This window comes from Sceloporus undulatus, chromosome 1 (genome assembly GCF_019175285.1).
Source record: "Sceloporus undulatus isolate JIND9_A2432 ecotype Alabama chromosome 1, SceUnd_v1.1, whole genome shotgun sequence".
Classification (NCBI taxonomy): Eukaryota; Metazoa; Chordata; class Lepidosauria; order Squamata; family Phrynosomatidae; genus Sceloporus; species Sceloporus undulatus.
In genome coordinates this window covers 54404389-54427165 of record NC_056522.1, presented here as the reverse complement: position 1 = coordinate 54427165, position 22777 = coordinate 54404389, and the positions used below count along the sequence as shown (strand labels likewise).

General features: G+C 40.5%; 1 protein-coding gene across 2 annotated transcripts in view; it reads right to left on the bottom strand.

Moving 5' to 3' along the window:
* Window positions 1–22777, bottom strand: part of MDGA1 (MAM domain containing glycosylphosphatidylinositol anchor 1) — a 410329-nt gene that overhangs the window by 255350 nt on the left and 132202 nt on the right. For both annotated transcript variants that reach the window (XM_042445010.1, XM_042445011.1), the window contains exon 2: window positions 7363–7502. In XM_042445010.1, the coding sequence (XP_042300944.1) occupies window positions 7363–7502 (140 nt within the window). The remainder of the gene's footprint in view (window positions 1–7362; window positions 7503–22777) is intronic.

Genomic DNA, 22777 nt, shown 5'->3' with positions numbered 1-22777 from the left:
TTTTAAAAATAAAAATAAAAATATGGTTTACACCAAAATGCTGCCAAATGTCCTCTGGGGCAAAGGGGGAATTTTTGCCATGTTTTTGGCCCATTTTAGGCACAGGTGAGGTTCTTTTACAAACAGGAAGTCTCAGAAGGAATTTCCTGATTTAAAAAGGGTCTCTTCTGAGCCTAAAACAGCTGGTGAAAGCTAAATACATGGCAAAATGGCCTCCATTTGGGGAGCAACATTTTATTTATTTATTAGCAGGAGAAGCAGTCCTGAGATCTCTTGGGAGCCAATGTGGCTTCCTGACCTCTGACAGTTGCCCACCCTGGTTACAGATAAAACAAACTGGTGAAATTCAGTTTTCTAAATATTTCTACTATTTTCTGTTAAACTAACACACACATTTTAAAAATTAAACAATACAGCCCTAAGTTATAATTATATCTAGGTAGGATGGGCCTATCTTTTGAAATAACTAGTTAAGCCTTGCCTTGAATACTAGCCCTAGCTATAAACTGAGCACAAGCCAAAAGCTTCCAGTTACCCAGTCATGCTCCTACACAAGACTGGACAACAACCTGAGCATTAGATATGGATGGAAGTACATTTAATTCAAATTCTTCAAGTAAAAGCAAACCAGAATTAGTGTAGCAAATAACCTCCATTTAGTGAAAAGTAAACACATATTAAGAGGGAACCCCACTGAACTCAGAATGAATTTTGTCAAAATAAATATGCATTGGATCAAGCTCCTAATTTACTTAATTGTTTGAAGGCACAAAGTTTGTTTCCTTTTGCAACAGAGGAATGGACTTTTGGGGAATAAAGAGGATATTTAGCAATATGAAAAATATAAGGATTGACATCAGTGAAGAATAAGCACATTTGGAGTACAAAACTCTTTTTCCCTTGGTTACCCAAACCTATCTAACTTCTCTCTCGTTTTTAGATCTTTTACAGGCATTTCCTGTGAGAGCGAAAGCGGGTGAGCGGGGGGTAAGGGCAAGGTAGGAGTAGTAGGAGAGGAGTAGGAGGAGTATTAGGATGAGACCTTTATGTATTTAAAGCGCTGTAAAGTGACCCCCCACCCCCCCCCCCCCCCCCACAAGCCCGGCTACAGACAAGTCTGGTTCCTTGGACGGTTCCCTGCTCTTACAATCTAAAAAGACATGACACAAAAGGAGAAGGGAGTGGTGGAGGGGAAGGGGCCTCTATAGTAGGATAATACATATAAAATACATAGCAATACAGGAAATGATTAAATAAAACAGACAACAAAAGAACATCAAATAGCGAGGGACAATTATGCAATGTCTGGGAACGCTGCCCTGAACAGGATGGTCTTCAACTCCGTTTTGAAGCTGGTTAAAGAAGTGATGGCTCTTGCTAGCGAGGGAAGAAGGTTCCAGGAGTGAGGGGCAGCGAGTGAAAAGGGGCGAATCAGGGATGGAGCGGAGGAAATCCTGGGCTGGGACAGACGATCTTGACTACCAGAACGGAGGGCCCTAGTGGGAAGGTGAGGAGAAATAAGGTCTGATAAGTAAGGAGGGGCCAGCCCATGGAGGGCTTTAAACGATGACAGCAGGAGCTTATACTGAATGCGGAAAGGGAGGGGGAGCCAGTGAAGGGATGCCTCACTTTTTGTGCCTCATTTTTTGTGGACAGGGATATACATTGATTTGCAATGTTTGCCACTGTTTTGTTTTCTGTATTTGTTGGCGTTTGTAGGTTAGCTCTAGAGTTGATTTTGTCAGTGTGGATTGTTGCAGTTCAATTGGAATATCATCTGTTCCTGGTGATTATTTTTCTCCAGTTTCTCTTATTGCAGCCTCCACCTCACTTTTTCAAATTAGGGATTCATCTGTATATAGCTCTTCATTCCATGCATCATTCATTTTTCCATCCAATTTATGTAATTCTGTAATCCTGGCCCTAAAGTCAACAAAGGTCCAAAACACACTGTAGAAATAATTGAGTTTGAGACCACTTTAACTGCCCTGGCTCAATGCTAGGGAATTGTGGGAACTGTTGTTTTGTGAGACCTTTAGCCTTCTCTGTCAGAGAGCTCTGGTGTCACAATAAATTACAGTTCTCAGGATTCCCTAGCACTGAGCCAGGGCAGTTAAAGCGGTCTCAAACTCAATTATTTCTGCAGTGTGTTTTGGACCAAAGTTGTATTTTTCCTTCATCTTTTGAATCTCCTTCCAATTACGGTCATCTCAAAAAATCAGCTATTTCTTTTGTTTTATTTTTTTTCTGCTAGGCTCTATAGTCCTTCAACTGGAAACAAATCTCTTCCTTAGTTTCCTTCTCCCTCTATCATGTTAAGATTACAGAAAGGTAAATAAAATCTTCTCATGCTTCTAAAAGTTAGCTCTTTCAGTTTGCAGACATAACATTTCCATCAATATTTATTTGATATTTAAAGTCCTTAATTCTTTAGCCTTTACATTTTGGGGTTTATTTCCTTTTCCCTTCTCAGCCCTTTCCAATTTATTATAAGGTAATTTTTAAAATCTGTTTTAAAGTCCAATTGGAAAGTATTTAATTCCATTCACTGGCATGTTCCTTGATAAATCACAAAGCTGATGGTTATATGTAGCAAGTTGAATGCATAACATTTAAAATCCTTTTGGTGGCTGGAATGAAGTAGGGTGAGATGCTTCTTCCCAGTCTCCTCTGTTCTACCCATGGCAAAACAATAACTAATGTTGTCTTGGTCACTAAGAACAGGTATCACATCTTTGGAGATAATCTTCTGGGTTTCCCATGCTGAGGAAGCAGTTTCAGTCAGTTTGTAGATTCAGAACCAGCCAGCACCACATTTAGCACCAGGTCCCTGAGCAGGGCTCCCAAGGGACCCAGCAACACTCCACCATTTCAACCTGGATGTCTAAAAATTTATCTCCCCCTCCTCTAATACAGAGATAACATTTGCATTTCTTCCAGAGCAGTGGTTCTCAACCTTCCTGATGCTGCAACCCATTAATACAATTCTTCATGTTGTGGTGATACTCAATCATAAAATTATTTTCATTGCTACTTCATATGTATTGTGTTTTCCGATGGTCTTAGGCGACCCCTGTGAAAAGTTAATTTAACCCCCCAAGGGGTCATGGTGCACAGGTTGAGAACTGCTGTCCTAGAGTAACTGCTAGGATTCACTCACATCTGAGATCCCAGTGTTTCATCAGAAGGTGGTGCTTCATTACATATCCCTTGCTACTTCTTGTCCATCTATCATTGTTCCTTTTCCTATCTATCCTGTATTCCTCAAACACTATTTCCAATAACATGCCCTTCTCTTCTTCCAGGAGCAGCATTACTTATATTTTATTTTATTTTTTTCTGTTAATGTTACACTAACTCCTGGAAAACTGACAGAATATAAAGAAAACAGAAAACGGGAGAGTCAAAATAGAGGTGGCCTTTCAAATTGAAAGTTGCCACTTTAAAAATTTACAAGAGTCCTTGATGTATGACATATTCCTCACTAGTTACTGATACAGGTCAAAGTCCTAACTGACATTGGATGAGACTGCTGTTGGGAAGCCAAACCGCATGAGTTTCTAGCCACAATGACTTGCTCATATGAAAGACTGTAGCTGAAGGGTAGGGAATATGCTTTGCTTGTAGGAAGGCTCAAATTCAGTACCTGGCATCTCCTGGGAGAATCAGCAAAGGCTTCTGTTTGAAAACCTTGCTGCCAGTAATCTGAGCTATACTGTACTAGACAGACTAATGTTCTGACTCAGTATATGGCAACTTAGTCCACCCTTGCCATATGCGGGAGATCCGTTCTTGATCCCCCCCCGCGTAAGACAAATTTCACGTTTGCTGGAGTCTCATTCATTGGATGGCAGTGCATGTGCCATGGTGCCAGTGCCATTTTGTCCCTCACTGCTCATTGTCCGCATAAGCTTGAAGTCGTGTATGCTGAGGACGCATATGGCGAAGGTGGACTGTATACCAATTATACCCATGCCCCTAGCTCTGTTGATTCTGTTTTGTTTTTTCAGGTGTGGTTATGGTCTGTGCAGACAATGTAAACAGTCTACACACAGTACCCAAGTTGGTATATAACCCAGGGAAGAGAGGGAAGTAATGTAAATACATCTCCCTGGAGGGAGGGGGAGAGTAGTGGGAATATTCAGGTATAAAATACCAGGCTATCTTCATGGAGTTTTTAAAAGGAGAGTTTTTCACCCCTGACACTGCAGGGGTGGTGAGTTCAAATTCAATATGAGCTGTGCCAATGTCAAACTTCTAAAGGAACAGTTTCCAGTTCTGACATAGGTCCCATTCAACTCAGAACTGCTGTGGAAGAACTAGCAAAATCAATAGTGGATTCTCTGTCCCTGTGGTCACCCCAACACATTACAGTTCTGCAGGAGGGAGGTTTGACCTGAAAGGCAGGTCACAGTTACCCCCATTTTACAGAGGATGATGAACCAGAGATCAAAGATATGTATTTTCTAAAAGCCAGACAAGACCTGTGAAAGATGGTTGGAAACCAAACGTGTGTTCAACCTACGAAATGGAAAGTTAGCATTCATATCTCCCTACTATCCCAACTTTTTTTTAAAAAAAATCTTGTTCCAGCTTATAGGCCTATTTATATACTAGGCAATTTGGTCTGCAGTCATGAGACAATAGGATCTCACATAGCCTCCACTCAGTGCCCCCTTACTGCTCAGAGTTCCTCAACTAATGGCTGCCGTGAGGGATTTATTTAGCCTTTGTCCTCTCATTAGAAGCCTGTAGCCTTTCAGAGTGCATTCTGTTTGCATGGCTGCTTCAGTCGTTTCTTTAATCTTTCCTCAGCTTTTTTCATTTCAGCCTCATTTATTTAGTTTGACCACATTTTGGAGTTTTAATGACTGAGAGGAGAGAAGAGAGAGCATTAAACAAAGAGACAAAGCTTTGATTGGGAAAAGCAGGGGGCGGTGACAGAGAGCATATATGGGAAGAAGAGGGTTGCTGCCCCATTCCCAGTGTGTCCATTAATTTGTTAATTAAATTTCAATATGCACAACTTTTAAAACTGCCCTCTCACTATATTGAGGAAGCCCAAGAAGGAAATTGACATAAAGGAGAATTCAAGCAAAAGACAGAAACCAAAAAATGGTGGGATGTAAACTCATGTGGTGTACATGAATCCAAATGGCATGGATGTAATTGTCATTCTTTTATATATGTGCACAAGGTCTATATTTGTAGGTTAAGTATTTTTCATGCATCACATTCTTTATGTGCCCAGACCCTTCCTGAACCTTCAATTTGTGATATTTTATCTTAAAAGAAATCAGTTATGTTTCTAAGCTATATGCCTTGAATGAATTCTGGATGTTGTATTGTTTTGAATGTTGAGAGTGCTTTGTTAGATCTCCCTACATCTTTGAACAAAAGAAAAAGATATTTTTTTGAGTATTTTACCCATTTTTTACTTACAATTAAATCTAACTGGTTCCAATGTGAAGTCAAAGGCTTTCATGGCCGGCATCCATAGTTTTTTGTGGGTTTTTCAGGCTATGTGGCCATGTTCTAGAAGAGTTTCTACCTGATGTTTTGCCAGCATCTGTGGCTGGCATCTTCAGAGAATGCTTGCCTGGAAAAAGTTGGGTATATGTATACTGTGAGAGCCTGGGAATGCAGGAGTGATTTGCATGTGTATTGTTCTGTTTTGTGTCTGTAGCAGACACTAATCCTCTTTTGCATTAGCCTCCCAGCCTGAGGCCTGCCATCAGCAACTGAACAATCCACATGCAAATCACTCCTGCATTCCCAGGCTCACACAGTATATATATACCCAACTTTTCCAGGCAAGCATTCTCTGAAGATGCTAGCCACAGATGCTAGCGAACATCAGGAAGAAACTCTTCTAGAACATGGCCACATAGCCACAAAAAACTATAACTGGTTCCAGTTAATTTTCTTTCCAGTGTGAGTACTAGCATACGAGTGTTAATTGTGAAAAGAAATAACAAGCCTGAAGTCTGAAGTTAAATAAACTGTGAGATACAAAGATATTGACAGCAAAATAGAATTTTAGAAAACGTTTTATAAATATTTGTGGGGAACAAATGGGGGAGGGGGGAATCTCCCAGATTATCATTTTTTATAATCCTGACTATAAAGGAGAAACTAATCATTAAATGATCTTACAAATGCTTTTGTAGACAATTAAATACACTTTGAAAGCAGCTAACCCACATTAGCTTTGGCTTTTAACATGCCCAAATTCAAAAAGAACATATAGGGCATTATTTATCCTAGATTAATAAGGGACCTGAAAGAGTTATTTTAATGACACTGTACATGGCAAGCCCAAGATATTTTGCTCTGTGAAGGACAAAAAACCTTCCAGGTACAGAAGCCACTAAATCTTTATTCAGAACTGATGATGAGACAGCATCCTTGGGAAGAGTGAATGGGCAGATCGGGCTACATTGGCACACACAGTTCTGTCCTTCAATATTTTGTCCATTATGCCTGACCTCTAAGGCAGCCACTTCACCCTGACTAGTGGCCCACTGTCAGTATACTATGATAGGAAAAGGTATGCTTGCTACATGAACTGCTCTACCAACTTTAATTCTTACATTTTCTGAATTGTCCTATACCCTCCTTGCAAGTATTTTATTGGCTGTGAATCCATCTCAAAGCTGGACAAATATAGTTCTTCAGCTTGTATGGCTAGTAAAGCCAGAGAAGAATAACCAAGGAGAGTAGGAGGAAAGGACTCTTAACTTCTCATGCCCATAATGTACTGTACTCTCTGGAGGACTCTCTCAACATCATTTCATGCTCCCCAGGGGCCATTTAGTCAGTCACCACCTGGCTTTTAGCAATGTTGCTTCTGAGTGGGGTGTTTTGTTTCTACACACACCATCTGTTGTGTTAAGAATGTCTCTCACCCTTGTACCATGGGACTCTAGGAAAGGTCAGTAACACTTCAAAGTCAGCCTCCACTGGCAGCTGTGTGATGGTCACTCTGAGAAATGAGCTGATGAGACTTAGCCTGGTGAAGTATCTGCATCAGAAATTTCTGAATTCCCATGCAAATATAAAACAAAATAGATGAATAAATCAATATATGAGTCTTGATTTTATACTGGAGAGAAAGTTTTCACTGTTTATGCTCTCCTGTTCTCTAGATGGAATTTGAGACTGGTCAGCATGACAAGGAATTCAAAAAAGCATTTAGATTAATCAGGACATCAGCTATTTTTAGAGCCATGCACTGATCTTTTTCATTCACCAGATCTTTTTCATTCAAGAAGATCTTCACTGGCATGCAGGGAAGTATTTGGCAAAATAATGCACAAACAATAAAGGGATGGTAGATGGTAATAGGGGCAGAAAGGTTACCTGTGGCCGTGGATGCCCTGTAACCAAACACTGCAAAACAAGGGTGTCGCCTTCTCGAATAGTGTACACTCGTTCACTGATGTTATCTTCCTTTACAACACATGCTTGTCCAGCATGGATGATCTGGGCCTGAGCAGGGGCTATGGAGAAAAAGAAAGGATTAGGGAAGCTAATGTCTGTGTGACCTGTACCCATTTATTGTACCTTTTAATGTGTAGTTCAGGGATAGGGAATCATTTGCCTCCGGGTGTTTTGGAGTTGGAGTATGGCACCCATAGAATCATGGAGTTGGAAGAGACCCCAGGACCATCCAGTCCAGCTCCCTACTATGCAATCAAAGCATTCCCAACAGATGGCCATCCAGCTTCTGTTTAAAAACCTCCAAAGCAGGAGAATCCACTGCACTCCAAGTAAGTGTATTCCACTGTTAAACAGCTCATTCTTTTGGGAGGTTCTTCCTAATATTTAGGTGTAGTTTGGATCCACTGCTCCTTGTCTTAGTCTCTGGAGCTGCAGAAAACATGTTTTGCTCCATCCTCAATATGACATCCCTTCAAATATTTAAACATGGCTATCTCTTAACTTTCTCTTTTCCATAACTCTTTATCATTGGCCATGTTGAGGCTTCTGTGAGTTGAAGTCCAAAACAATTTAATGATCAAAGTCTCTCCAATTTATTGTTGGTGGGAATTTTTGAACATTGAGAGCTCTAGTTTCCAACAGTGCAGCAGAATACATATCCTCATGCAAGACTCCACAACAGAATGACAGGGTCTCTGCTGCAAATAAACTACAAGTACTCACATGTAAGACCCATCACAACTCAGTCCTGAAGCAGACCCATCTGGAAAATTGTTCTATTTAAAAGAAACAAACCAATCTCCCTCACCTTATACATCATAGTTTTGATTTGTTTCACTGTCTTACAGGGAATGGCATGGAATTTGTCACCACTGTCCTGTACAGGCACATTTTGTTATGATTTTTAAAAGTGCTCTGTTTAAAGTTGCCTTCACCCAACCTGGGATGGACTAGAAAGCCCATATGATTGTTGCCAGCGGTTGTTGAAAGTCGATCACATCTGGAAAAGTTGAAAAGCTGTCCTAAAGCATGGAATTTTCTTATACAATTTGCTTATTTAAAGTCTTCTCATTAGCCTGCTTCTTTCTTTTCTTCACCCTACTTCCTCCCACCCTTGCCATTATGTACACAGTTCACTTACCCTTTAAATGCCCTATTTATTCGATGTTAAAAAGAAGTGATAATAAAGGTTAGTAAGGGATGGTGTCTTTATTTCAGATACAGGATATTGATCCACTGAAAGTGTAATAATAAGTGACAATAAACTGGCAGTAAATCAAGGATTAAAAATTCATTCTTCCAAATGTTTTGAATGATCCTGACCCAGAGCATTTTTCACACCTACAGCTTCCTCACGCCCAGTCAAGAGGTGTTAACAGCAATGATCAGAGGTAGAACACAAGTTTTGCATTTTGGAGCCAGGAATCCCAAGTTCATTCTATGATATTTTCAGGTTTAAAAGATCAGATGTCAACAAGCCCATTATTACCTGCAGCCATCTTTCCATAATATATTTTGGCTTAAATATTTTAACCTAGTACTGCATGCTAATGAAATAAAGTGATGCTCATTCTAACTAATTTTGTTACCCACCTGTGATTCATATGATACATACAATATGAAATGTTTGCATCAAGTTTCAGGAAGGAACTGAAGTTTCCCAAGGACTAATATATATAATTAATAATCAGACTAGACATCTATTCTGGCATCTTCTGTGTATCCAAACCTTAAAGGCTCCCCTATCCACATTCTTGTCAGCTAAGAAAAATAGGTTTAATAGTTCCAATTAAACCCAGAGTAGGGGTGGATAGAAAGTAAAAAGGCAAGATGGAAACAGAAGAGAATTCAAGGAACACTTTCCATGTAATAACCCAAAGTGTCAACACTTTATAAGTAAGTAATAAATGATAAGAAGATTGCAAAGAGTTAACTGCAGTTATTAATTATTATCAATCTCAAATAATATACAATAAGATCAATACAGAAGGAGAAGTGAAGAGAGCCAGAGCATAGGCCTCAATTTTCCAGAAGGGTGTTTGGGAAGTCATAGCTCTGGATTTGGGCCCAGTCGGTCACATTTCTACAATAGACATGTAAGCTATCCATCTATCCATCGTAAAAAAAAAAAAACATTAGCAAGATCTTAAAGAAAAAACAACAACACTAGGTGCATGACCACACACCCTGATTTCTGTGGTTTGACAAATGTGATGAGGTCTGTGCTGCATTTGAAGAACTAGTTAACTTGTTCTAACACATGGAAATGTATGAATGAATAACCATTCTCCATGTATCACCCTGGCAAAGCAATTGTTACACAAAAGGCGCTCTTCCTCCTCCTGTTTCTCTTTCCAGCTGACTGGTGATTTATTGGTAGGATTATTCTACAAGTACTATCCAAACAATTGCGGATTAATAGATTCAATGTGTTTACTAGAACGCTTTACAGCAAATACATCGGAGCTCATCTAGTCCCCCCTCCTTTCTTAGCCTTCAACATCTGCAGAGACCTCCTGCTATTCTGCTCACAAGAAGCTCCGTTGTCATTAAAAAACAAACATGCCCAAGACAAAGTGCAAAGCTCTGTAGATACAGCTGAGCAGATGGGAGGCCTGCTCTTCCCGAGAGGACAAGGGATTAATGTTTACTAAGTATGCCGGTATTGGGTGGATGAAACATTTATATAAACCTAGAAAGGAGGATTTAGGGCTTGTGAGAGTAAACTACGAGGCAAAAAGAAAAAGAAAAAAGAGCCGCAAGGATATTGTAGAATAGCTCCACAATTTGTCTGTCAAGGCATTCCACCTTTCATTCTCTTTCTAAGCTAACTAATTAAAAGGCTGTTTCTCTGCCAACATCCACCCATTTTCATTTCATGGGCTTACCAGTGCCTCCCTGCCTACATCTTATGAGCAAATTTTGTGGAGGGCCAGTCCTAGGCAGCCACTTAGCATATGGATCTGGCACTTTTTAAGATGTTCATTAATTTTGTTCATGCAATGGAAATCTTCTAGCCTCTTTGGTGTTCACACACAAATGTAACACCCACCTCACAAAGTGAATGAAAATGGCCACTAAAGAGGGGTTATAAGTGCCCTTAATCTTTTTGTTTTTGCAATGGTGCAGTGGTTAAATGCCTTTACTGCAGCCAATCACTCACAAACCGTAAGGCTGAGAGTTCAATACTAGCAAAAGAGCTGAAGCTCGACTCAGGCTTGCATTCTTCCAAGGTCACTAAAATTAGTACCCAGATTGTTGGGGGCAATTAGCTTACACTTTGTAAATCGCTTAGGGAGTGCTTAAGTGCATTGATAAACGGTATAGAAATGTATTTGCTATTGCTATTGCTATAATGTGTCCTTTGATTTGCTAGCTTGAACCAAAGTGAACCAACTATTAGCTGCATAAACTGTACATACAACTATCACAAAACACATATTTTTGTCCACTGCTCTTTTGCTTGTACCACATAGTAATCTGAATAATGTGGGCTAAAATGTAAACTGCCTTGAATCACAAAGCTGAGGTTGGTGCCTTATACCCAGTTCCTTATTTGTGCAAAAACTCTTAACACAAATTATAAAGTGAAAAGAATTATTTTTTATCTTAATTATGGCAATACACAGCATGGGTTATTTTAAAGATGCTTTTGAGTGATGGGGCATTCAAATCTCACGTCTTTATTCATTTGAATAAGTCCACTGTGTTTGAAATTTTCATATAAATCAGGAACTGGAAATAAGGAACCAATCTCATCCTCATCCTTGATTCCTAGTTTTAGGGGAAAGTTGTGATATGAATGAATGAATGAATGAATGAATGAATGAATGAAGGTCATAGTCCCATCCCATGCCATACACTCAGGGGAAATTATGGCATTTTCACCAAAGACACAACTACCATTGCTCTGCAAAGGCTCTAATCTTAGGGTGCGTCTACACTGTAGAAATAATGCAGCTTGACACAACTTTAACTGCCATCCTACAGAATCCTGGGATTTTCTGTTTTGTATTTTAGTTTAGTATTGCACCTGTACTCTTTGCTAGAGAAGGCTAAAGACCTTACAAGACTGCAAATCCCAAGGTTCCATAGGATGGATCTATACCACTGACTGTGTGTCAAACTGCATTATTTTTACAATGTAAATGCACCCTTGCAGGGAATCCTGGGAATGCTAGTGTTTGGGAGACATTGAGACTTCTCTGTCAGAGGCTCTGAGGCCACAATAGATTATAATTCCCAGGATTCCCCAGCACTGAGCAGTCTCAAACTGGACCATTTCCTCATTGTGGATGCACCTGGTGAGGCATTCTGGGTACTGCAGTTCAACTACGTTTGGAGGGTTATGGGACTCCCTGTCAGAGATAGCTCTGGGGCCACAGTGTACTACAATTCCCAGCATTCCCCAACACTAACCCAGGACAGTTAAGTCACTCTCGAACTGGATTATTTCCTCAGTGTTGATGCAGCTTTGGTGAGGAACTCTGGGCATTTCAATCCAGCTATGTTTTATTTCTGCAGTGTATTTTGGACCAGAGACAAGGTGACCAGACATCCTCCTCTTTTTCCAGGACATGTCCTCTTCTGTCAAATTTCAAAATGTCCTCCATTTTGATCATGCCTAAGAAACATGCATTTATATTAACATTTGTAAAAAAGCATCAATTTTTTCGTGTGTCCTCCATTTATTAAAACTGTGTCCTACATTTGAAAATGTTGCCCTACATTTGCCCTACATTTGTCCTGGTTTGGAGGTCCTGACTTATGGCAACCCGACCTGTGGGACATTGGCAGGATGAGAGAAGCATCTAGCTTTGTCCCAATAACCAGATGTGAAATGACATAAGCACTGAGATTTCTGGAGGCCCCCAGTGGCTTTCAGCATTGATGTAATGATTTAACATTTGGCTATGGGGATGTAGACAGATGCTTCTCTGATCCTGTCCTTCCCCATAAGGCACAGAATGGCCAGGGGAGGTTCAGAGGTTGTACGGTAAGTCGGTCTGCATGCAGAAATACTACACTATGTTGAGTCATACAAGTTTGTACTACACTGTGGTACAAAGCTGACTCCATTCTCCTGACTCCACGAGCATTCCTCAAATCAGACATTATTTATTTATTTATTTACTGTATTTATATCCTGCTCTTCAGCCAGAAAGGCTCTCACAGCAGCTTACAGATAGTAAATTAGACATTTCCCTGCCCTCAGGCTTACAATCTAAAAAGACATGACACAAAAGAAGAAGGGAATGGCAGTAGGAAGGGGAATAAGTCCAGCGGTTCTCCTCTCCCTTCGAGGCCTGTCCATGGAAGGAGGGCTCTTCTTCTTACTTTAGGCCAGGCCTGATGAAGCTGGCTGGCCTTTCTCTCCCTCTGAGTCTGGATTATGTTAGATGACATCAGAGGGTGTGGTGTAGCTCCACCTTTGGCCTCAGGGTGACATCCACAATGTAATTTGGCCTGTGAAAAGCTAAAAGGGGCCATTCTTCCCTTCCCCAACAAAGCTTCCTTACTTATGCACTAAATATGCACCCTGTGCCTATTATTTCTTTTCCAACAACTCCCACTTAAGAGCTCAGACAAAGTATGTCAGAAAACAATTTTTCCCCAGAGAAAACCTCTGAGATTTCCCCCCTCATTCCATTCCCCCCATTTCAATGCAGTCTACTTTGCAGAATTTTCTGCACCATTTTACGTGGCAGTACCACCCTTACCTGCTCCATGAATGACCCCATACCAAAGGCAGTGAATGCTTTGCTGCCTGCAGCAGCAAATAACAGACTTAAGAAAAAATGAAAGAGGTAACGCATTGCTGATGGTAAACCACACCTAAGAGACTGTACCTCTGGAGAAATTTTGTGAAATATTTCCTAGTCTCATCTCCCCAAATTTCCCTGTGCACAGAAACTGGAGACCATAGAAATCACAATTGCCCTGAACTCAATGAACCATCAGACCACAGGGAGAAAAGGGGGGTAAGGAAGAGAAAGAAACAAGACTATAAACAAGAGAAAGAGAGTTTACTTGGCAGTTTTACATGAAAAGAGTTTTTCCCCCAAACCAAATTACTGCACCTGACCATTAAATTGACTGCTATGAACTAAATAATTAATGAATGATTTAATGGATGATTTATGAATCAAGGTAACACCATTGATAATAGTAATTATTCTAATAAAATATTGTCTCTTTGAATCTTTTAATACAAATGGTTTTTATATATGTCATGTCTGGGATTTTGGTATATGATTATTTTATGTTGGTGTGTGTGTAATATTATATAAAATTTGATCACTGTGGGAGGTTTAATCCCCCTCAGAGTAGTAGATTGTGCTAGGAGACAATCTTTTGGTTAATCCCCTCCCTTTGATTTGTAGAAAATTCTCCTTGTTTCTAACTTGAATGTCGGGCCATGCTATTATGTCAATGTCTAGATTTCCTTCATTTACCATATGCCTGTTATTCATCAACAAATGCACTCTGCCCAAGATTTGTGTTTCCTAAATAGGGGTTTAGCATAAAAATCTGAACTGCATGTTGAAAATAATATCCCATCACATGTTCAGTTTTACTCTCCTCAGTCATTGGACTTCTACTTTTAAATATGAGAAACAGCATTACACACAGAGATACATTTTTAAACGGTTATTCATTAAATTTCTTGGAACACAGAGCTGTATCTGACTTTTAAGAACCTGGGGCTCATACTGTACAATTATAGAGCTATGATTCCACTTTAAGTGCCATGGCAACATCCTATGGAACCTTGGAATTTGCCCTTTAGGTATTTAAAATTCCCATCCAGAGAGCTGTAGTGCAAGATCAAACTGCAAATCCCAGGATTCCACAGGATGTTGCTATTGCAGTTAAAAATGGAATTATAGTCCTATTACTGTGTAGTGTGGAAGAAATCCAGAACAAATTAGCTGAAATAAGCTTCACGTTGGTTCCTGAAGAGGTAACACAGACTTCAACTACTACTACTACTCCTGGCTTTCTTCCTCTTCAGAACTGCAGTAGGAGCTAAATTCTTGCTAAGTTGGTTTACTTTCTCTTGAATCAGTTTGGCTGCTAGTGTCTCTGTCTTCCCTCTGAAAACAGGAGACTGCTGCTACAGTTAAGTTCCATCCCCCTCAAAGAAACAGCAACCACTTTTTTCTATAGCTGTGATTCCTACTCAATTATTACTTTCCACTGTGTCTCTTCTTTCTCCACACTGTGCTTTTCTGCCCGTGAAGGTCTCTTTGAACTAGGGTTGCCATAAGTCAGGACCTCCAAACCGGGACAAATGTAGGACAACAGTTTCAGATGTAGGACACATTTTTAAAAAATGGAGGACACGCAAAAATTGATGCTTTTTTAGAAATGTTAATATAAATTCATGTTTCTTAGGCATGATCAAAATGGAGGACATTTTGACATTATTCGTAGACAGATCACGCAAATGTACTTCCCTTTCTGGCCACCCCCCCTCCCCATTTCAAACAGCACATTTGGGCATTGAACATGGCTTTATTTTTAACATTGCCTCTTGCATATTTCAGAGGCTTATTCCACAACCAAACCCTTTGGGTTTAACACTGACATGGGTTAACATGGCTATGATATCAACATGGGTAACAAAAAGTGGATTTGCCCTCGGTTTCATGGTGTCTTGCACCAATATACTTCTCAGAAGTGTGTGACTTGGTTCAGGGACTTTGGTTTTTCTTCATTTTGACTTGTTTTGTCTGTTATTCCACCCCACTAAGTAACGGAGACATGGAATGGAGTTAATGGGTACAGTTGTTAAACAAAAAAGTCGTGTGGGACTCTGTAGGCACAGAGGTGCACCATGTTAGAACTGCATTAAGACACTTAGGCTGCTCCCACACTGCAGAATTAAAGCAGTTTGACACTGCTTTCACTCTCATCACTCCATCCTATGGTCCTTGGGATTTGTAGTTGTTGTGCTGCCCGGGCTGGGCTTTGAAATCTCAGGCATAAGAAAAGCACAAGGCTTGGGCTGCATCTACACTGGAGAAATAATCTGGTTTGAGATCACTTAACTGCCTTGTCTGAATGCTGTGGCATTCTGGGAATGGTGTGTTGTTCCGCACACAGCAAAATGGAAGTTAAACCCCTGTTGTAAAGCGTCTCTGGACCAAGGTGACCAATGCCCTCTCCTCCAACATGTTGGCGCCTCCTCAAGCAAAAAAGTAGGACCTGACCAAAATAAAAGCTACAAACACCCATGTTATTATAAATCCATGCTTCTTTAGCCATGATCCAAATGGCGGACCTGTCCTGGAAAAGGAGGAGGATGCCTGGTCACCTTGTCTCTGGTCCAAAAAATACACTGCAGAAAATAAAAATAGCTGCATGAAATGCCCAGAGTTCCTCACCAAAGCCGCATCCACACTGAGGAAATCTCCAGTTGTGACGACTGCTCAGTGCTGGGGAATCTGGGAATTGTAGTACATTGTGGCCCCCGAAGCTATCTCTGACAGGGAGTCCCCAACCCTCCAAAACGTAGTGAACTGCAGTGCCCAGAATGCCTCCCAGGTGCATCCACCATGAGGAAGTCCAGTTTGAGACTGCTCAGTGCTGGGGATCCTGGGAATTGTCTGTTTGGCCTCAAAGCCATCACTGACAAAGAAGTCTCAATGTCTCCCAAACCCTAGCTTCCCCGGATTCCATAGCACTGAGTTAAAAGCAGTCTCAAAGTGGGTTATTATCCTGCAGGGTGTGTGTGAAGATTATAAAAGCTAGGGACTGGATTCCTTTGGAGGATCTCTGTGTCCAAAACACACTGCTTTGACTGCCAGGGCTCAGTGCTATGGAATCCTGGGACTGTAGTTTATTGTGGCACCAGAGCTCTCTGCAGAGAAGGCCAAAATGCCCTACAGACACCAGAATTCGGGAGCATTGAGCTTTGGTTAAAGGGGCTCAAAGTGCAGGGGGGGGGGAGAGAAAAGCCAGGGAGAGTGAATGGGAAGCTCACCTCGGCTGTGGCTGCTCTGAAAGGAAGAGGAGGAGGGAAGGAGGGATGGACCCAAGGGAAGTGGCCAGGACCATCCGGAGGAGCCCCTGCTTTTCCTGATCTATCGCAAGCTCCTCCCTTCCACCGCAAGAGGCTCTGTTCCCAAGCGATGCTCCTCCTCCTCCTCCTCACCTCCTGGCCTGAGGCTCTTCCTGCGTCTGGCAGCAACCTCCTCAAACCGGGAAAAAGCTGAGTCAAGGAGGAAACCGTGCAGGGACGCCCCCTTAGTGGTGAAAAACCGGGAATGTCCCGCTGGCAGGAGGGATATGGCAAGCCTACTTTGAACCATCAGTTACTACCATGAGTGACAGAAGGAGGGAAACTCATTGAAGCCCACAACCCTTTGAAGGAAATTTGGGGGAGCCCAGGGGTTTGAAAGGGGAAAAGATAATATGGGCCTCCTTCAATTTCTACTCAGCTCAAATAAACTTCTGTTAATGGAAGGGACCCATACCTCTGATACTTTTCTTCAGTAGTAGAGCATATCAACCACCATAGTTCCTACAATTTGTATTTATAAGCTCCTGCTGTATAGAAAGTTTTAAAACAACAGAATAACTATATATTGCTTAATATTCTTATAAATATGATACAGCAAGGGACTAGAATGGAAAGATGAGGAGAGCAAACAAATTTAGGCACCAATTCTGAAAGTAAGATACACAGATATAACATCCATCACTACGACCCCTCAACTTCATCACAGCATCAAAGTCAAGAGTACAACATAAGCTGTAGAAGCAGAAGTTACCCTAGTTGACACCAGGAGTCACACACAGAAACCACAGAAAGCCTACCATCCCCAGTCAACAATGATGAGCCCTGACAATGCTCTCATATTGCCCATGGTAAACAAAGATACAACATATGGCTAAACACAAATGTCACCATTTGATTTGATTATATGAGCAAAGCCTAGAAGATTTGGGGCTGTAAAGTCTATTTACACATGTTCTCACCATTGAAGAAAAAAAATGCTCATCCCAAAAATTGCCAAATGTGGTGAGACTTTTTTTCACACTGGGACTTTTTTTTTTTGGGCAAAAAAACCCCCAAAACTCTATTTGAGATTTTTTTGTTGTTGTTGAAGGATGGGGAAAGGTTTATACAATGCAAAATCATCTTTATGCAAAACAGTTTAGAAAAACTAAAGTCCAGAAAAAATGAAAAATTATCATTGTATCCAGAAACATTTGGATATGTTTTATTCTTAATATGATAATTATCCATGTGTATTATGATAATTTATCGATGTGGGTCCTATGTCCCACATATCTACAGCTTTGCATAACTCAAGCAGGAAGAGATGGTTCATCTCCATTTTCTCTTTAGTTTCCTGAAAAGAACTCTGGGGACTGAACTCATACAGGAAGCACTCACTTATCCAATGGTTTAGGGACTGGAACACTATCAGAAAGTGGAATTGGCCTCAAAATCCTCCTCACATTTACTGCTTACCCCAGTATTCCCCCATTCTGTATATTTGTTTTTTGTAGCCTAAATGTAGAGTTGTGCATTTGTCTCTGTTGAATTTCATTAAATTAATTTCAGATCAGGTTTTCCAGTTAATCAAGGTCCTTTTGAATTCTTCCTACTACTAAATAATCACAATAGTCAGGCAGGTAAGTAGATAGATAATTTTATAAATAAAACTAGCCATAGCAAAACAGTAACATAGCCAATCTAAAACTACTGAAGATGTTAAATAAGTTTAAACTGGAAAGGGTAATCAAAAGATCTTTACCAGGAGTCAAAGTGACTATTGGATTATTTAATAATTTAATTTGTATCCTGCCTTTCTTTCGATAAAGGACCCAAGGTGGCTTACAAAGCTCTATATAGTTAAAATAATATATAATGCAAACATTAAAAAGTTAAACAAACAAGCCAATTAAAACATTAATTTAGAACTATTTAAAACATATTTGAGGCATAGTAAAAAAAAATACAGCACAAACCATGTTTTTTTTAAAAAAAATCTTTCAAAGGTGAAGGCCTGTTTAAATACAAAGGTTTTTGCCTGCCAGTCAAAGGTGAGTCAAGAAGAGGCCAAGTGACTCTCCCTTGGAAGGGAGTTTCATAGCACAGGAGCATAATCCATAAAGTAAATGCCAAGTAAGCAAGGAGAGAGTTCCACTCCTGGGACGTCACCATGAAAAAGGCCCTTTCTCTGATATCTATCCTGCTGTATTTTATTTGGCAGAATTGCCTTGAGATGGGTGTCTTAAGAATCAAATAGTGGATAGTAACAAATGAAAGAGGCTATGCTTCAGGTAACTTGTACATAAACACTTTAGGGTTCTGCTTTGACCTACAGACTGGCAGCATGCGTGGAAAGAAAAGAACTAGTGTGATATGAACAAGACAGCTAATCCTGTTACTAATTTTGTTACTGGAAGTTTCCAAACTGTGTTCAGAGGCTATGGTAGTCAAAAGAGGTTACACAGGGCAAGAAAGCTGGGCAATACCTTCATTAGACAAACTTAATATTAAAAATGATGGAAGAAAGATTGGACTTACAAATATGTGGAAATAAAGTTAAATGCAGTAAAGACTTTATAGTTCCAACTATCCTGGAATGTCTCATCTTATACCACCCTTGAATATGCCTGGCCCTCACATGTACTTGACCTCTACAGTAAGGTTTCTAACAAGCTCTTCATTTGATGTATATATACATTAAAATGGAAGGAAATTTTGGAGTATAAAATACTTTTATGCCCAAAGCAATGTACTGTACAATACTATTATTGCCATAATATGTGAGGTTTATAGGACTTTTGCTCCTGAAAAGATTGGCCATGTTCATAAAAAGCAGCAGTGAGGAAAGAAGTGGGGTTTGGGCAATGAGAAAATCAACATTTTAACAATTTTAATTCAAAATTAAAACAATGAATTCAACGTAATAACCAAAGTATATGCAGTAATGTAAAATTTGAATGCAGCTATTTTCCAAAAATAAATTAAATAGTATTAATAGTTTGGAAAGAAAGTAGGATAAAATCCATCACCCGTTTATACTATTAATATTGTGCTATGCCCTAGAGTACATAATCCAGCTATACTTGCCACCCTGAAGCTCAGTTTACCAGACATGTATGTTTAAATGCCATGATACAGCAGGAGGGATGATAGGTGAGGCACTGTTCCATTTCTTATCCTAACATTCACCCCTTCCCTTATTATTATTATTATTAAACTTTATTTCTATAGCGCTGTAATTATACACAGCGCTGTACAAAGTCGGTAAAATTAGGAGTAAATAAAAGCCTGCCCAAGGCGTACATTCTAAGATAATAACAATTAAAAGAGGAATAGATAAAATTACCATATAGAAAAGAAAAAACAGATTAAAAACATCAAATATCAAACAAATCACATCACATCAAATATTGTCAGACAGCCAGATGACAATCACAAATTCCCTGAGAACGCTTCCCTTCCCTTTGTGGCAAGCAAAACTCCACCAGCCCTAAATAGCAGTTGAAGGAAGGTACAAAATGGACAGTAGATATTCTGTCTCTGCTCGACTGAGCGATGTAAAGATATGTATCCAGTGTCTGATTTCCAAGATTCTGGATCCTAGGTCCATTATTAAGGAGTCTCTTTTCCAAAGAGCACCCTATAACATGGTGAAGAACCATAGCTTTTTCAGAGGTTGTTAGATTCCAACTTCTAACAACCAGGAATGACAGGAGTTCTATTCCAATGCCAACTAGAGGTCCATAGATTCCCAACCTAGACTATATATTAATAGCACACTGATTCTCCAAGCATGAATCCTTACATAGCCAAGAGAACACGATCCATACATAAGAGAAAGGTACTTAGGATTTATCATGAGACAACATGACTTAGTGGAAAATATGTTAACACTCAATAAAGTGAAAGGCAATGGTTGGGGGGGGAAGGAAGATGGACTGATTGAATCAAGGAAGCAACAGCTCTGCATTTGTTGGATCTGAACAAGGCAGTTGATCACTATAGTTCTCTCATTCATAGGGTGCCATAAATCAAAGCTGATTTGCCAGCAAAAAATAACAAATTAGCAGCAAGAGTTACAAAAATGAAAACACATATTCAGCGGCGAAAACACCCTAAAGGAGAGAGGACTAACACAGGATGGAGAATCCTAAACATGGGTGGATGGCTAGAACCCAGAATAGGAATACTTCACAATGCAACATTTTGTTGCTGATCCTACTTGATTCTTCTGCAGCAGATTATAACTTGACTTAGTATGTTATGTTCATTCTCTCCCAACCAGCTAGAAGCTACTTCCTTATACGCTCCGATAATCCCTAAAGCAATAAGAACATTTTGTAACCCTACAAGCAATGTGGCAATAATGTACAAGCTCCAAGGATTCTCCCTGACAAACAGGGACGTAGCTAGGATTTTAGGAAGGGGGGGGGGGTCCAGACTAAGTGCCTCCATTATAATGGGGCTTGAGTGCGGCAGCGCAGCAGCACACACCATTCATTTTTCTAATGGAAGGGGGGAGGGGTCCAGACCCCAAGAACCCCCCCCCCTTGGCTACGTCCCTGTGACAAAAGAGAGCATGCATCACAGAATCTACATATGTGACAAAGATTTGGTTTACAGGACTCCCATATAATAGTGTACTTGATTTTAAAGGGTTCCATATGTTCTGTTGCAAGGTAAACCCCAAAATACAATGAATGAGAGTTGCCACTTAATAATAATATAGTTTTGGTATCCTTAGCAGTTGCATAACAAAGCAGAAATCGGGCAAAGCTTTCTCCATCAACAGCTGGCATAAATGGCTGTCTGTCATGATTCAACTGTAGCTAATAACAAGGCACAAAGACTGCATCAATTAAACTCAGGTAAGCCAACAGGGTCTCCATAGCCTCATTCCAGGATCCTGCCTATAGGTGTCAGCTCTCTGTTAGGAATTACTTTTCCTAAAGATAGTTTCAGAGCATTTTTATTTCTTTCAGGAAATGAGACTTAACATTACAAATCTTGTTGTCTTCCCGCTGATCCCAGTTCTGAATAGATTTATTTTAAAATCATTGCCCTCTCAGTTAAGCTACTCAGATTTTCTGTGAGCTGCTATTTGCGTTAAGCTGATTATTTATTAATTTCATTTTGATTTATCTTTTTTAAAAAACACATTATATTGAATGACAGATCCCTTTATTGTCACATTGTGACATTGGCCAGTGACCTTTTGGTTTGTTGTCTAGTACTTTGGGCATCATTCTTTGTACAGTAGAATCTCCTGAATAATTTGTCCTATAGTTTGTTTCTGAAAAGAACTGAGAATTACAATAACCCTAAGACTCCCAGGGCCAAACTACACGTGAGATATGTCATGTGGTTTGCCCTTTCATAGCTGACTTTTCATTCAGAAGTCAGAAGGAACAGGATTCTGCTCTTGCCAGGGCCAGTTCAAAACATTTTGCTACTTGAAGTGGAACAGCAAAAGGTACCTCCTACCCAAAGTCCAGACCCTCTAAGCCCAAGCTGGGTGGAAGGAGAGAGGCAGCAGGCCCGGAGGATGGAGGACACGCGTGTTGCGTGCCTCCGTACTTCCAGCCTGCCTCTGCGCTCCCACAAAGGAGGGGAGAGGCAGGCCAGGAGTATGGAGGCTTGACACACATGCGTCTTCTGTCCTCTGGGCCTGCTTCCTCTCTCCTTCCACCCCGGCCTCCTTGTAAAGTAGGCCTACGGGGCAGAGAAGGAAAAGGAGGCCTGGTAGAAGAAAACGGCATGGAGGAAGAGGAAGAGGAGGAGGAGGACCGGGGGAGAGGGCCACCACTGCTGGGCCCCAGCCACTAGCATCCAGGTAGACGGGCAGGCTGGTGGACGAAAGGAGGGGAGGAGGAGGAGGGACAGAGGGAAGGCCAACGACAAGGAGATGACAGGGGCCATTGCAGCTTCCCCTGCCATTTCCCTGTAATCGGCGGCGGATGTGAATCTGCCAGTGGTTTCCACTGGGATGAATCGATTTATTGTACAATAAAAAGATCCATCCCAAAAACCACCACTTTGGAAATATTGTCAGGAAACCTCAGGATTTGGGGCTTACCCCATGTTTTTCCCTTTGAAATCGATCTGATAAGGATCAGGATCGATTTCAAATGGGAACTACGGTCATATACCTCGAATCCTGTTGCAATTTATATAGTGAGAATGAGACCTCAATGTGCCTAACAACAGAACCATTCCTAGTTTCTATCATGGTCTTGATCAGGTTTGGAGTTCTTCTTCACAGTTTTGGCCCCATTCTGCACAAGAACATTGCTGAGGATACTGTGGACAGCACAAAAGACAAAC